Source organism: Papio anubis, chromosome 3, assembly GCF_008728515.1.
Source record: "Papio anubis isolate 15944 chromosome 3, Panubis1.0, whole genome shotgun sequence".
In the NCBI taxonomy this organism is placed as follows: Eukaryota; Metazoa; Chordata; class Mammalia; order Primates; family Cercopithecidae; genus Papio; species Papio anubis.
The window spans coordinates 148,589,879-148,606,439 of NC_044978.1; the positions used below are offsets into that span (position 1 = coordinate 148,589,879).

General features: G+C 42.0%; 1 protein-coding gene across 7 annotated transcripts in view; it reads right to left on the reverse strand.

The window, feature by feature from the left end:
- Positions 1-16,561, reverse strand: part of TBC1D1 (TBC1 domain family member 1) — a 244,012-nt gene that overhangs the window by 219,607 nt on the left and 7,844 nt on the right. For all 7 annotated transcript variants that reach the window (XM_021938348.2, XM_009206660.4, XM_009206657.4 and 4 more), the window contains exon 2: positions 12,433-12,942. In XM_021938348.2, coding sequence (XP_021794040.2) covers positions 12,433-12,849 — 417 coding nt within the window. In that variant the 5' untranslated portion in view covers positions 12,850-12,942. The remainder of the gene's footprint in view (positions 1-12,432; positions 12,943-16,561) is intronic.

Consider the following 16,561-nt stretch of genomic DNA (forward strand, 5'->3'; position numbering starts at 1 on the left):
AATGATGCAATCTCAACTCACTACAACCTCTGCCTCCCAGGTTCAAGCGATTCTCCTGCCTCAGCCTCCTGAGTAGCTGGGATTACAGTCATGCACCACCACACCTGGCTAATTTTTGTATTTTTAGTAGAGATGGGGTTTCTCCCTGTTGGTCAGGCTGGTCTTGAACTCCTGACCTCAGGTGATCCACCTGCCTCAGCCTCCCAAAGTGCCGGGATTACAGGCATGAGCCACCGTGCCTGGCCCCGAATATATTTTTTAGAAGGCTGAGCGGAATCAGATTAGGAATTTCACTTCTATGTTATTTTTCATATCATTCCTTAGGAACCAAGCACGTAAGCATCAATAGCACAGAGAATTAGGATCTGTCTGACTTTCTCTTCCACTGGAGACCAACAGACTATTAAAACTCTTTTGGGTTTTGAGGGGAAAGGAATCAGAAGACATCAGCATGGACTCAGCAAAAACAAGCTACTTCCTAGTTATGCTATGGGTAAGATGCTTCTTGAGTTTTCATATTGACCACTGTGCTAGCCTCCTAACTGGTTTCCCTCGTCTGTCTCTCATCCCTCTATTCTATCCTTCTTCTCCAAATAAATTCAACCATTTCACTTCCCTGACCAGTGCCTCTAATAGCAACTATCTTAGTCTGTTTATGCTGCTATAACAAAATACCCGAGACTGGGTAATTTACGAAGAACAGAAATTTATTTCTCACAGTTCTGGAAGCTGGGAAGTCCAATATCAAGGCTCAGGTAGGATTGGTGTCTGGTAGAGTTGAGTCTCTCCTCCCAAGATGGAACCTTGTTGCTGCATCCTCACGTAGTAGGAGAAGGGAGGGGGGCTTAATATGTTTCATGAAGCCTCTTTTATAGGGTCGTAATAGCATTCACAAGGGAGGAGCCCACATGACCTAATCATCTATTAAAGACCCTACCTCTTAATACTATAACTTTGGTCATTAAGTTTCAACACATAAATATTGGAGAAGACACATTCAGACCACAGCAGCAACTTTCTTTCTCAGGGGACTGTCCAACTCCTTTAGCAAGGCATACAAAGCCCTGTAAAATCCAGCCTTAGCCCTTCCTTCCTATCTCACCTCTGACCATACAACTTGTAAAACTCTAACCCAGCAGGTCCAGCTACAGTGGGCATCTCATCATTCCCCATCCCGCTATGGCATGGCACATGCTATATTTTCTACTTACAGCATACATTCAATCCTCACCCAATCCATTGGCCTGGGAAACTGCCAGTAGGCCTTTAAAACCCACTCGAACGTCCCATGGAAAATACATTACATTTACTCCGAGTCCTTTCAGAAGATACATCTATGATGAAGAGCTAGATATTACAGGGAACAACTTCCCTTCAACATAAAATGAATTTAGGAGCGACTTTAGTTGTCTGAAACAGAGAGGGGAGCATTGTCAGGCAGGATGTTCCTTATACTGCAAAGTGTGGAAATAGAGAATGACTTGTGAAGGTCCTGAGACAAGATCCGTCCATGTCCACTGTTCAGTGTAACCTATTTAATTATTAGCTGGCTATTATTCTTACGAAGAGCCAAAAATCTCTCTACAAATTTCTACCGTTCCTAGTTCTGCCCTCTGGAGCAATTCATAGTTTGTCTCTTGCTTTTTGTACATGAAGCTTTTCAAACAACTGCAGGCATTTATTACACTAGTTCTCCTATTCTCCCCAATTTTTTCTTCCTGACTTACAGATGTTTGCTAACTCTTGAAAATATGGCATTCTGAACTTATATTTGGCATATAAAACACCATGATCGTTCTTGAGGGCACAATCATGCGTTATTTGGCTTTGTACCCCAGCCCACAGCAAAGCACATGACCAACACATTGGTAGTATTCCAACAAATGAATGAATACCAAACCTCCAAAATTTCAAATACCTACATTGCCTGATCTTAAGAAATGACAACTTCCAATACATGGTCAGAATGAAAGCGTCCAGGAAAGGTTCCCTGCAGGATGGGCAGCCACCAAATCACTTCTCAGATGCACATCAGCAACCACACTCAAGTCCACCTCTTTCCTTGGGGGTCCTGCATCAGGCTTCTCTCCCAAATCTCAACCCCAATCCAGTGTCTTCTGAAGTTCTCCCAGTGCCAGGCCAGCCCTGCACTGCGCCTTCTGTGGTTGTGGGTTGAGGCTGACAGGCCACAGTGAGTAGGGTGGATGCCTGAGCCTCCAAAGGGAGGAAAGGTATTCAGAAGAGAGAAAAGCGAGAAACAAGAGATTTAGCTACTTCAGTATATCCTAAAATGGTGACCTACATGGCTCTGATCCACTGCAATATATTTCTAGACTTAAAAACAGGCTGTAGTTTAAAATGTGACCTTTATGAAAGAACTTTGAGCAAAATTCTATCATTAACAAATGAAAGGCAGCAAAAAAAAAAAAAAAAGTAGGGGGGAGAACCGATGGTCATTCTGTGATGAATATTCCTACTACTTCCAGAAATACTTTCTAGAAGCTAGTCTAGTCCATGACCAACTGGAAGAGAGAGAATGCAAGCTGCATACACAGTTTAAAATTATCTAGTAGGCACATTTTATTTTTAAAAATTATATTTAAAATTTTTTTAATTTTTCAATGTTGTGGGTGCATAGTAGGTACATATATTTATGTGGTACATGAGATATTTTGATACAGGCATACAATGTGTAACAATGACATCAGGATAAATGGGGTATCCATCACCTCAAGCATTTATCTTTTGTGTTACAAACAATCCAATCACACTCTTTTGTTTTGAAATGTACAAATAATTATTATTGACTATAGTCACCCCGTTGTATCAAATACTAAACCTTATTTATTCTTCTAACTTTTTTTTTATACCATTAACCATCTCCCCTCACTCCCCAACCCCCACTCCCCTTCCCAGTCTCTGGTAACCATCTTTCTACTCCCTATCTCTGTGAGTTCAATTGTTTTAATTTTTAGCTCCCATAAATAAGTGAGAACACACAAAGTTTATCTTTCTGTTAGTAGGCATATTTTTAAAAGGTAAAAATGAAATAAGTAAAATTAATGTTAGTCATGTAATTTAATCCAATATACCCAAAATATTACTTCAACATGTAATCGTTATAAAAAACGATTGAGATTTTTACATATTTTTTCAAATGAAGTCTTTAAAATCCACTGTGTTTTTATACTTACAGCACATCTCATTTCAGATGGGTCACATTTCAAGTGCTCAGTAGCTGCAAGTGACTACTGATTACTGTACGGGACAGTAAAGGTCTAAGCTATAAATAAATCTCCCTAAGATGCAAGTCAACTTTAGGAGCAAGACACTTGTAAAATCTATTCTTAGGGATGGATTTATTTTAAAAACTAATTATCAAACTCAAAGCCTTTGCTAAAAAATGCAAAGTTATATAAAGGCATGTGTGTAAAACAATAAAAAGACTTTTAAAAAGTATCTAAGCATCTATCACAAGGTGGATGCTTCTGGAGCCCACAGACTCATTTTTCCAAGTCAAAAATAAATTAGGTAATCAATCCGGTGTTAAGAACCCAAACCTTCCAACAAATACTTTGGAGTTCATGCAGTCCTGGACATTCTTTTTATAGATGAAAAGGAATTCCTGCCAGCCCTTGCACCCAGCAACGGACTTCTGTCTAGTGTGACAGACGGTCAAGTGCTGATTAGCTGACATGGATACACTGTTCCGGGCAACCCTGCACTGAGTCATAGCTGCCACATGGCACCCCAAATGAAACTTTACATAATAAATCAGGATGGGATTAAAGGCGCCCAGTGCAAATTTAATATAGGTAAGAAGTCCTCCAAAACATACCTAACAAGACCCCCTCTGAATGATTACCTGTGTAGCAAAAGAGACAAATGTTTGAAATTTAGAAATTGCGACCAAATGTAGAAGGGGGAAGAGGTGAGAATATTTGAAAAATAATACTATATTCTTCAGCATAATCACCCTCAGAAACAAAATGCTCTAGCTCAGTGCTGTAATCTTCGATCTTCACTCTAGCAAAGAAAGAAAGTAACGAGCCGGCAAATATAACAGCCAAGAAAGAGATGCAATTGAAGCCAGGCTCTATTGAAAATCCTGAAATAATGGTGCATATATTAAGTGGCTAACTTAAAATTCCAAGCAGATGGTGAATTATTAAAACAAATTAGTGGCCGGGCGCGGTGGCTCAAGCCTGTAATCCCAGCACTTTGGGAGGCCGAGACGGGGGGATCACGAGGTCAGGAGATCAAGACCATCCTGGCTAACACGGTGAAACCCCGTCTCTACTAAAAAATACAAAAAAAAAAAAAAAAAAAACTAGCCGGGCGAGGTGGCGGGCGCCTGTAGTCCCAGCTACTCGGGAGGCTGAGGCAGGAGAATGGCGTGAACCCGGGAGGCGGAGCTTGCAGTGAGCTGAGATCCGGCCACTGCGCTCCAGCCTGGGCGACAGAGAGAGACTCTGTTTCAAAAAAAAAAAAAAAAAAATTAGTAATGCGTAAAATACAAACTGATACAAAGTGATACCCAAAAATAAAGTTTCAAAATTTTTTTACATTTAAGTAATAAAACTTAGCCAAGGCAACAATGGCTTTTGATATGGGGGATGGACTCCTCCTAATGACAGGAAAACAGCTTCAGACTGCCATCTTGTTTAATATGCGAGGTAATATGCAGCCCAGAGAGGCTGGGTAAGGTGGCACTAGGTCCCATGCCGTTACTCGGAAAGGCGATGTGCTTACAGGGTCTCATGCAAGAATACACTGGTTCCTTACAGGAAATTTCAAAAGGAAACATTTATTGGTTTAAAATCAAATCTGCAAGGAGTCAAGTAGTCTTAAAATTAGTGGTAAGGGAGCCCACACGGTTCAGTCTCAGATATGTGTCACCTTCAAGAAATGCAGTTTTGTTGCCAAGAATCATAGAAAAGAAAACCCGTTTTGTCAAAGGACATTGAAGGGAATCCAAATACATCTTCTCCAGCGACGTTTAATAAAGCCGACTTCTACATGTCGGTTTCCCACGCAGCTGCTCTGTTTCACTCTCCCCCGCTCCACCCAGGCCCCAGGCTCCTGTATCGCACTGTTCCCCCTCAAACTTAGCCTCTCTCCCACTGAGAAATAAGACTTCCCCTTTGGGAGAGGGAGGAACCAGGTTAGCAATTACCAGATTCTTTTAGCAGAATGGAAAAGGGGAAGCCTGCGAGCATTTTCACATTAATGACATCTGTCCCATCACAGTTGTTAAACACCCACGCCATGTTCCGAGTGGACACCAAATCCAGAGGATCAGAATCTTATTAGAGTCGGGAACAGTGCTTGAAGAGCCGTGACATATTTTGAGTGCGATAAGAAATGCCGGTTAAAAAACATGTGGTGTGGCCAGGCACAAGTGTGTCACGTCTGTAATCCCAACATTTTGGAAGGCTGAAGGGGGCGGATCACTTGAGAGCAGGAGTTCAAGACCAGCCTGGCCAACATAGTGAAACCCCATCTCTACTAAAAATACAAAAATTAGCCCGGAGTGGTGGCGGGCGCCTGTAATCCCAGCTACTCAGGAGGCTGAAACTGGAGAATCTCATGAACCCGGTAGGCGGAGGTTGCAGTGGGCTGAGATCCCACTACTGCATTCCAGCCTGGGTGACAGAGAGAGACTCAAAAAAAAAAAAAAAAAAAAAGGCGCTTACATCAAAAATACTTCCATGTACACTGTCTCTGACTTGACCTGGGTCTGGCACACACTCTGCCCACTGCCCTCGACTACACACCAGCCTGCATTTCTCCACCTATTACCATCTCAAAAACCCCCGCCATTTCCCACTCAAAATCCCCTCTTTCCTTTGACTGATGTAAAACAGCACCATGTAATGTCAGAAGCCCCAGCCCAACACTTCTGCTACCTGCTCCTCAGTGCTGGAAAGTCCCTTTAAAGGAAGCAGAGCTTTTTCCTCCATGGATAAAGAAAAGGATGAAAATGCAATTACTCTTATGAATGATCTAAAGTGACAATCAGTATGAGGGGCAGATCAGATTTTCTTCTGAGCAGAGATTTTTTAGAAGAGGCAAGGCTAAAGAACTGGAAAGAAGAAGAATCCCGAGATGATTTTCTTAGACTTGAGAATGTTGCTAAGTCTGAATCTGGGCACACTCCTGATTTCTTTGGGATGTGATGAGGTAAAGATCTAGTCAGGGTCACTCATGCAACCATCAGTTTCCAGAGTGGATACGTTCGTTTACTTACTATGGACTCAAAGGCCACACTACATTTTAACCCAGGAACTTATGCCACTGTGTTCACACATTCTGAGGGATGTTCATGGGTGTTAGGAGAAAATATAACCTATGGTCTCATACGTTTAGGGAAAGTTAGTGTAAACAAGGTTAAACAGCCTATCTTGCTATAGGAATTTTCAGAGTTTTTAATGCACTAACGTACAACTCAAGAGGAAAATAGAAAATACAGTGTTTCCCTAGGAGAGCAGTTCTTGGAGTGCAGTATGCATAACTCAGTGAACCAATATTTTCCAAATTGTCGATGCATGATGGTACAGAATCATAGCTGCTGAAAATATTTATTAAAGTGCTAGACAAGCCAGGCGCAGTGGCTCATGCCTATAATCCCAGCACTTTGGGAGGCTGAGGCGGGTGGATTACCTGAGGTCAGGAGTTTGAGACCACCAGCCTGACCAACATGGTGAAACCCCGTCTCTACTAAAAATATAAAACAGCCAGGTATGTGGTGCACGCCTGTAATCCCAGCTACTCGAGAGGCTGAGGCAGGAGAATCGCTTGAACCGGGGAGGTGGAGGTTGCAGTGAGCCAAGATTTTGCCATTGCACTCCAGCCTGGGCAACAAAGAAAACTCCGTCTAAAAAAAAAAAAAAGCTAGACAGATCAATGGATTTTAATATAACAAAGTGCAAAAAATACTTTGATACGGTTTCAGATTTCAATTACAGCTAACCTTTAAAAAACTACCACTTGTCGAGTTGTAGCATTAAAGAAAAAGAGCCACAATTTTCTAAAAAGACTGTGGATATAGTTCTCCATTTTCCTACTATGTAGCAGTGTGAGGCCAAATTTTCTTCATATACTCAATTAAAATGATCCGTCACAACAGAATGAATAGAGAATCAGCTATGAGAATCCAGTTATCTTCTATGAATACAGACATTAAGGAGATTGGAAAAAAATGTAAAACTCTTATTACTAAATATTTTTTGGAAGACATAGTTATTCACAAAATATCTATGTTAACATGTAGATGTTTATTACTTTCATTTTTTTAACACATTAATATCTTTACAATATCTGAGTTTTAATTTCTAACAGAGTATGTATTAGTAGATACAACCCAAATAAACTGATGGTCTTTCGGATCCTTAACAACTTTGAAGAGTGAAAAGAAATCCTTAGAACAAAATGTTTGAGATGCTGCCTTGCTGCATTTGATCATGGAAGCTTTTCCACGTGGAACAGCTTAAGTATACAAGGCGTCTTCAAAAAGTTCATGAAACATGCATATTATTTAAAAACTATGCATGGATTTCCTTTTTTTTTTTTTTTTTTGCAACAAATAAACTTGTACTAACTTGTAGCATGTCTGAACAGGATCTAGGCTGAGGCTCTAAGAAGGAGAAGACATCAGTTTGAAAAGACCCCCTATCAGAGAAACATGAATCCTGCTAAAATTGAAGCAAGAAGAAACATCAAACTTATGGTGAAGTTTGGGTGGAAGAATGGCAAAATCACTGATGTTTTACAAAAAGTTTATAGGCACAATGCCCAAAGAAATCAGCAGTTTACAAAAGGATAACTCATTTTAAGAAAGGACGAGCCCAGGCGCGGTGGTTCATGCCTATAATCCCAGCACTTCGGGAGGTCAAGGCAGGCAGATTACTTGAGGTTAGGAGTTTGAGACCAGCCTGGCCAACATGGTGAAACCCCATCTCTACTAAAAGTACAAAAATTAGCTGGGCATGATAGTGTGTACCTGTAATCCCAGCTACTTGGGAGGCTGAGGCAGGAGAATCGCTTGAGCCCAGGAGGCAGAGGTTGCAGTGAGTCGAGATCGCACCACTGCACTCCAGCCCGGGCAACAGAACAAGACTGAGTCTCAAGAAAAAAGAAAAGAAAAAAAAAGAAGAAGAAGAGATCAGACAACATTGAAGAGGCAGCCTGCAGCAGCAGACCATCCAGATAATTTTTTGAGGAAAATATTCATCTTGTTCATGCCCTCACTGAATACGACAAACAATTAATAAAACAAACCAATTGTCAATATCACAGACATCTCTGCTGGTTCAGCTTACACAGTCCTGGCTGAAAAATTAACACTGAGCAAACTTTTTACTAGATGGTGCCAAAACCATTGCTCCCAGATCAGCTGCCAGTGAGAGCAGAGCTTTCAAGGGAAATTTTTAACTGGTGGGATCAAGATCCTGAAGCATTTCCTCAAAGAACTGTGACAGGTGATGAAACATGGTTTTACTAGCACAATCCTAAAGATCAAGCCAAATTCAAGCAATGGCTACCAAGGGCAGAAGTGGTCCAGTCAAAGCAAAAGTGGACTGGTCAAGGGCAAATGGTGGCCAACAAAATAGACATTTTGTTTGTTGACTTTCTGGAGGGCCAAAGAACGATAACATCTGTTTGTCAAGAGAATGTTCTGAGAAAGTTAGCCAAAGCTTTAGCAGAAAAAGGCCTGGGACAGCTTCACCAGAGTCCTTCTCCACCATGACAATGTTCCTGCTCATTCCTCTCATCAAACAGGAGCAATTCTGCAAGAGTTTCCATGGGAAATCATGAGGCATCCACCTTACAGGCCTAATTTGACTCCTTCTGACTTCTTTTTACTTCTCAATTTTAAAAAATCTTTAAAGAGCACCATTTTTGCTTCAATTAATAATGTAAAAAAGACTGCATAAACATGGTTAAATTCCCAGGACCCTCAGTTCTTTAGAGATGGACTCAATGGCTGTTAACATTGCTTACAAAAGTGTCTTAAACTTGATAAAGTGTATGTTGAGAAATAAAGCTCATGTGTATATATGTTTTTTACTTTTTAATTCCATTTTTCCACAACATGTTTTGAAGTTTCCTCATATTCTGTGGAACATACAATAGAAAATACAATCTCATGGCATGCTTATACAATTATTCCTTCACGTACCTCTTCTCCCGAGACATGACCCAGTGAATTAATTAGATGCTGATCAAAGGGTTTCCTCACAGACTATAGTTTTGTGTTTATGATGCTGGCAGTAAATGCATATGTCTTCTCTGGCAAATGCAGTTGGTGCTGACCTCATCTCTTTAGAAAAGGCCTTAACCTGGAGAATTATTTCACCTAGCAAATGTTGTAAGTAGTCAAGAGAATGCTCCTACAGCAGATAATCCTTCGCTATGAGATACAGTGACAGTGGTGTTCCAAGAACAGAAAATCTATCATGCTATTAGCATCATGGCCAGTGTGATTTACTGTTTTGTTTCCAACAACAAAATCACTGATTGAGGTACATACCTATGCTACAAATTATTCTTTTATAAAATGAACAGAGTAATGACAATTTGTGTTTGCAAAAATGGTATGCAAGCCAAAAATAACTTAAGAACTAATTCATATTTCAACCATGGTTTTTTAGAATATAGAGTAAGTCCAATTCTCTACTTGGGGAAAGACTGGAAGTCCCAATTACAGAATTTGGTTATAAATCTCTTTCTCTTGTCAGGCATCCGAATGACTGGCCAGAAGCCTGTTCTCAGATGGCTATAAAAGATTTTGGGAAAAAGTCAAATGTGTAAAGTGCTGAACAATGATTCCATGCAAAAACTCCCCAAGGAAACTCAGTCCAAATACTATATAGAGCTGGACTGCGGTACAGGCTGTTCAGTCCTCTCATTTTCATTCTGGAATTTGTCCAAATAATAGGAGCCATTAAGTTATACATGTCATTTTTAAAATGTTCCTCAAAGATGACCAGAATCTCATCTTTGAAAGCTGAAGATACTCATCTAGGTATCCTGTTTCTTTTTACCTAAGACGTGAAATGAAATTAGCATACAATCTGCCTCTAGTAAAATTTTCTTGAATGACAATGTTTTTATGGCTATAAATGCTTACTAAGTTTCAGGTCCAGTGCTACTTCATTTAGTCTTTCCAGCAACTCTACTGGATAAATACTGTAATTATTCCCATTTAACAGATAAGAAAACAGACTCAATTGCCTGAGGCCACCCAGTTTATGGGTGCAGAAGTAGGATTAGAATACAAGAAGTTAGCCCCTCTGAATCACCAAGCCTAATGCTGTCACGCCCACTTGAGATGGATGCATGGACAATAACATGAAATGATTTATAGTATGAGAGTTTGATTCTGTGAGTGAAATGGTGGTTTTGAGCTCCATATTAGCCTTTATTTCACAAAGCCTTCTCTACACTTTGGGTGTGTGTTAGGCTCTCTTCTCAGTCCTTCTGTTATGTTCTATACATGGATCACGTGGTCCTATTCCCCACTAATGCTCCTGCCAGCCTACAAGCCTCTGCTAATATCATCTCCAACAGCACCTGCAACAGCAATTCTGAATGACTAGAAGAACCAACAAATGAACAAGCAAAAGGGCATCTACTTGGTACCAAGAACATTAATTTCTAAATAAGTTTCTTACACCCTAGAGAGTATATAAAATAACGTAATGGAGCGCAGAGAGAAAACTTCAGCATTTCTATTCAGATTTTAAACTTGAAAATATGAGAACCTTTCAAGGCTTCACTGACAGTTGACATGTGAATTGACACTTGCATCCTCACCCTGTACATGTGGCAGAAAGCTTGAGTCATATGTGACTTGCCTTGCTTGGCACCCAAAACAACGGTGAGACTCCACAGTCCATGGGGTTAGCTGTGGAGCCCTGAGCTCAACTGAGAAAGTGGCTATTTGCATTGTATTTTCAATTTTATCTCAGCTAATTCTCATAAAATGGACAAGCATCTTCAAATGAGTCCTGCCCAGAACTACAACGAATGCTAATAACAAAGCAAGCACAAATGAACAAGAAAAGAGCAGAGCTCTTACCATGTCTCATATTTTTTTTCAACCACATCATGGGCTAATAACAAGCTAATCAGATTTGACCTGAGGTTTGTGAAAGAGAAAAACACAAAGAACCCCTAATAGCATCAAAACTTAGATACATATCCACCGTTCTTATCAACGACCTTTGCCTGAGTGAACATTATGCCTTGGGAAACTGGCCAGTAGCATTTTTTTTTTTTTTTTTTTTTTTTGAGGCAGAGTCTGGCTGTCTTGCCCAGGCTGGAGTGCAGTGGCTGGATCTCAGCTCACTGCAAGCTCCGCCTCCTGGGTTCACACCATTCTCCTGCCTCAGCCTCCCGAGTAGCTGGGACTACAGGCGCCCGCCACCTCACCCGGCTAGTTTTTTGTATTTTTTAGTAGAGACGGGGTTTCACTGTGTTAGCCAGGATGGTCTCCATCTCCTGACCTCGTGATCCGCCCGTCTCGGCCTCCCAAAGTGCTGGGATTACAGGCTTGAGCCACCGCGCCCAGCCGCCAGTAGCATTTTTACACAGTTTACGAATAACTATATTTTTCTTTTCTTTTTTTTTTTTTTTGAGACAGCATCTCACTCTGCCGCCCAGACTGGAGTGCAGGGGCAGCGATCTCGGCTAACTGCAAGCTCCGCCTCCCAGGTTCACGCCATTCTCCTGCCTCAGCCTCCTGAGTAGCTGGGACTACAGGCGCCCACCACTGCGCCCGGCTAATTTTTTGTATTTTCAGTAGAAACGGGGTTTCACCGTGTTAGCCAGGATGGTCTCGATCACCTGATCTCGTGATCCGCCCACCTCGGCCTCCCAAAGTACTGGGATTACAGGCGTGAGCCATTGCGGCCTGCAAATAACTATATTTTTCGTAATAGGATTGCAAATGTGGAGATTTAGAACTTTGCCACTCAAAGTGCAACCTGCAAAAGGCAGAATGAGCACCTCTTGGCAGCTTGTTACAGATGCAGTCTTGGGGTCCACCCAGACCCACTGAATCAAGATTCACATTTTAACAAGATCCCCAGGTGACTCACGAGCACATTTCAGTTTGAGAAGCATGGCTTTAGAACATTCGTCTGGAATAATGTACATCTTAACACTTCTGCTCTTAATTAGTAGTTTTAGACTGATTTCTCTTGAATTTTTGAACTCAAAAACTGACAATTTCTCGTATCTGTTTTCAAATGTGCTTCAAAACTATAAACTAGCACCATAAACAAAAAATTCAGCTAAGTAATCAATTTATAACTGCAGGACTAATCCCTTATTCATTTCAGCATACTTAAAATAAATTTTCGGACCCCCATACAATTAAAAACCAGCCAGCCACACCTTAGTCTTTTGGATCTCCATCTCACTTACTTTTGTTTGATCGTCGGCTTTGAACACATGGCAGATACTCTGCCGATGGACGGCGTCTTCCTTTATCAGACAAGCAAAGTAACTTGGGTCATGACTGTTGTGAATCAGTTTGTGAACATGCTGAGGCTTGCACTCAAAGATGCTGGAACAGATCAGGGGATCCCACTGTTGACTTCTCCCTGGCTCAGGTTCACATCTCAGTCCAGAGGGAGAAACGCAAAGTCGGACTTGCTTGGTTACAGGTTCCTTTCTGGAGGACTGCCTGCTGAGTCTTCGCACCTCGGCCACAACCCAGGGCAGCATGGGCATGGTGGTCAGGGAATGCACAGGCAGGGAGCCCACCAGCTGCAGGCCAAAGTCCACCGAGACCTCGTTAGGAAGCGGATGTTTCCTTGCCGTGAATGTTATTGGTTCCATCTTGGGAAGGGTCTGGGAACTCAGCAAAACAGTTACCGCTGTTTTTCTGTTTTAGATCAAGCAATCTATTTTACACACTTCATATGCAGAAACCTGGGGGAGGAAACCAGAGGCATTAGAATTTAATGAAGTCATAGCAATAGCTACCTTCAAAGGGCTATTATTTCAGAAGAACTCAAAAGCCTGAAACCCAAATGTAGTAAGAGGTTCAAATAAGCTCCTCTGCCTAGAAAGAGCTTTCTCAAAATTGTATTCCACATAAAACCTGGTCACGGCATAACTGTCACACTCATTACAGGTAACAAAGAGTCCACTGAGAAACTATTATGAAACATAAGCCTCCTAAAGCCAACAAAGGCCCCCATGATAGAAGATGACACAGTGCTACTCTGAGAGCATTAAACCTCATTGTATTATTTAACATATATTTCAATAAATTTTTAAAAGATAGTCAAATTCAGTATAAGTGACTTCCCCAAGAAATAACTCTTATGGGAAGAAATAGCTGCTATCATCACCATAGTCTACTGAACCAGATCAGTTTTAAACAACTGATCTGGGACAAGTAATATCACATACGATATTACTCACATTTTAAAAGACTCAGCCAGGTAGTCTAGAGGTTCTGAATCACAAATCCACCTTCCATTAACATGTATTCACTGCCTATTATGTTGCAAACGTTGTCTTAAACATTGTTTTATTCAATTCATGTGCTATAAGCTATCACCCCAACACCTGGCTTCTTCTCATCAACAGATATCAATGTTAGGCCAGGTGCAGTGGCTCACACCTGTAATCCCAGCACTCTGGGAGGCCAAGATAGGTGGATCACCTGAGGTCAGGAGTTTGAGACCAGCCTGGCCAACATGGTGAAACCCCATCTCTACAAAAAATACAAAAATTAGCCTGGTGTGGTGGTAGGTGCCTGTAATCCCAGCTACTCAGGAGGCTGAGGCACGAGAATTGTTTGAACCCGGGAGGCAGAGGCTGCAGCAAGCCGAGATTGTTCCACTGCACTCCAGCCTGGGTAACAGAGTGAGACTCTCTAAAAAAAAAAAAAAAAAAAAAACCTGCTTCTGCCAAACCCAAACCCAAACCCAAACTCCCTCAACTACATTTCTCTGTGTTCTTTCTTTCTTTCTTTTTTTTGAGACAGGGTCTCGCTCTATTGCCCAGGCTGGAGTGCAGTGGCACGATCGTGGCTCACTGCAACCTCCACCTCCTGGGTTCAAGCAATTCTCCTGTCTCAGCCTCCCAAATAGCTGGGATTACAGGCATGCACCACCATACCTGGCTAATTTTTGTATTTTTAGTAGAGACAGGGTTTCACCATGTTGGCCAGGCTGGTCTCGAACTCCTGGCCTCAAGTGATCCGCCCACCTTGGCCTCCCAAAGTGCTGGGATTATAGGCATGAGGCACAGTGCCCAGCCCTTCTCTGTTTTCAACAACCACATCTGATGTATCCTAACGCCTTCTTGTACCATTGGATGACAAAACCCTTTTGTTCAAAGCTGAGTTGTCTGTGGGATCTCAAGCCCTATTCTTTACGCACTTGCTCCCTGGATCTTTAGTCTCTCCTGTATCCACTCCCTTCCCCTGCACCTGCCTCACTCCCCTAGCATACGGACAAATGCTAAGGTGACACTCCACCAAGGCAGGCACTGCATCTGTCTGATTCACTGCTATCTCCCTTGTGTCTGCCATAGTGCCTGACTCAAAGAAGGGATTCAATAAGTATTTTAAAAGAATAACTGAGGTCTCTCCAATCAAAAAAAAAAAAAAGATATTTCTTTTGATTTCAAACTTCTCTTGGCCATGGCTCTTTCTCTTCCTTCCCTCCAAGGTAAGGTCTACACTTACTGTCTCCACTTCCTATTGACCATCCATTCCTGGTTTGTAAGGCCTGGTTTGCACTAGGGATCCACTGAAATTCTGTTAAGGTTGCCCAGGTCCTCAAGGTTGTACAATTTAAAGGGGGCTATTTAGTCCCTGACTGCCGTTCGCGCTGATGAATTTCTCAATCTTGGCCACACCTTCCTTCTTGAAACTCTTCTGGTTCTCATCTTACCTTTCTGGTTGTTTCTTTTCACATACTTCAAAGGCTTTTTTTCTTCCTATGTTTGACTTCATCGTCTCCCCTCATTCTACCTGCTGTTTTGGATAATCTTACCTACTCTTTTGGTGTCAAGCACCACATTCTGATCATCCTGCTGCTGCTGATCAGTGTGTGACTTCTACCACACACTTTGCGTATGTTGTCTCCTTTAACCTTCATAACAGCCTTATCCACTAGAGCCCACTATTATGAACTAGGAAACTGAAGCCTGGAGAGCTTGAGTCACTTATCACAGGGGATGGGGGACAATTTGCACTTGACCCTAAAGCCCATCCCCTTGACTGTTGCACAAGAATGCATCTACCACATACACCCTAATGGTGCCCAAGTGATCTGCTCCCACGGAAGCCTCCTTCCTGAGTTCCAGATGCATACAGGCCATTAAATATTTCTATCTGGATAGCCTATAGGCTCCTAGGTCTCAATTTAGTTATTTTTAAAGCTAACTCCGTCTCATCTCCCTCCTTCCCAGAATTTTTTTCCCCTCCTATATGCTGTATCTAGGTGAATAGCATCACTATTCACTGAATGGCCAAGGGGTCATTCAGATTCCTTCTTCATCCTATTGCTACCTCTGACTCCACCATCCACTCTTCCTTTTTTCTCCTAGAGCAAAGGTGCCCCATCCTTCAATCCACCCATCACATATTTCCTGGAGTAACTTAATCAACACAAGATTTCTCACGTCACTGCCAAAAATTCTCTAATAACTCCCCGTACACAATTCTCGGGAATCTGGCTCTGTCTATATCTCCAACTTCATATTCTCCCCTAAAATGACCTCCTTGGTGCACCTTTTGGCTCTGAAGATAGAGAACTAGTTATGGTTCCCCATACAAAATGTGATTTCTTATGCCTCTGAGCCATGGAGCATGCTGTTCTTCTCTCCTCAGAATGTAATCCCTGCCACAAACTGCAGAGGGTCTGAGATTTTACCTTACTTGCAAACTAACATGTTAGCCTGCCACAAGTTAGCCTGCTGGTAGAAAACATGAGACTCCTGGGTTGGAGACGAAGGACAATTTATTACTCGGAGCAGTCACAGTAGCCAGACCGTCAGCATTTGTGTTGGTTCCCTGACACCCAATTCCCAGAGGTCAGGTGACATCTGTATCATGGTGGGTTACAGGAAAGGAAGCTGAGTTTAGGGAGCCAGAATATTTTACAGTGGGAAGTACAAGAAGCAAGCATGTCTGCCCTTTGCTGCAGAGAAGACTCTATTTCTATCTTCCATGACTGTTTGCTGTAGAAACATGATGGAAAAGGTAGTTTGGAACACAGGCACTCAATGCCCTGCTCACAAGATGTGGTAGAAACAGGAAGGACCCATGGAGAGTCATCTCCCAACAGTCCCCATCCTTGTCTTCTATTTCCAACTGGTACTTAAGTCCTACTTCAGGCAACTACCACCTCTTTTCTCCAACGTGTTTTAGCGCATGCATCAGCAGGCGTTTCTGAACTTGCTACCCAATCACCATATTCGAGAGTTTGAATAGGTGTCCCTCAAGAAGACCATAAGCTTCTTGAACTCTTAAGGTTTGGGGTTTCCAAAATCAGTACTCAAATTTTAAAGCTTTTCTGAACTGGAACTG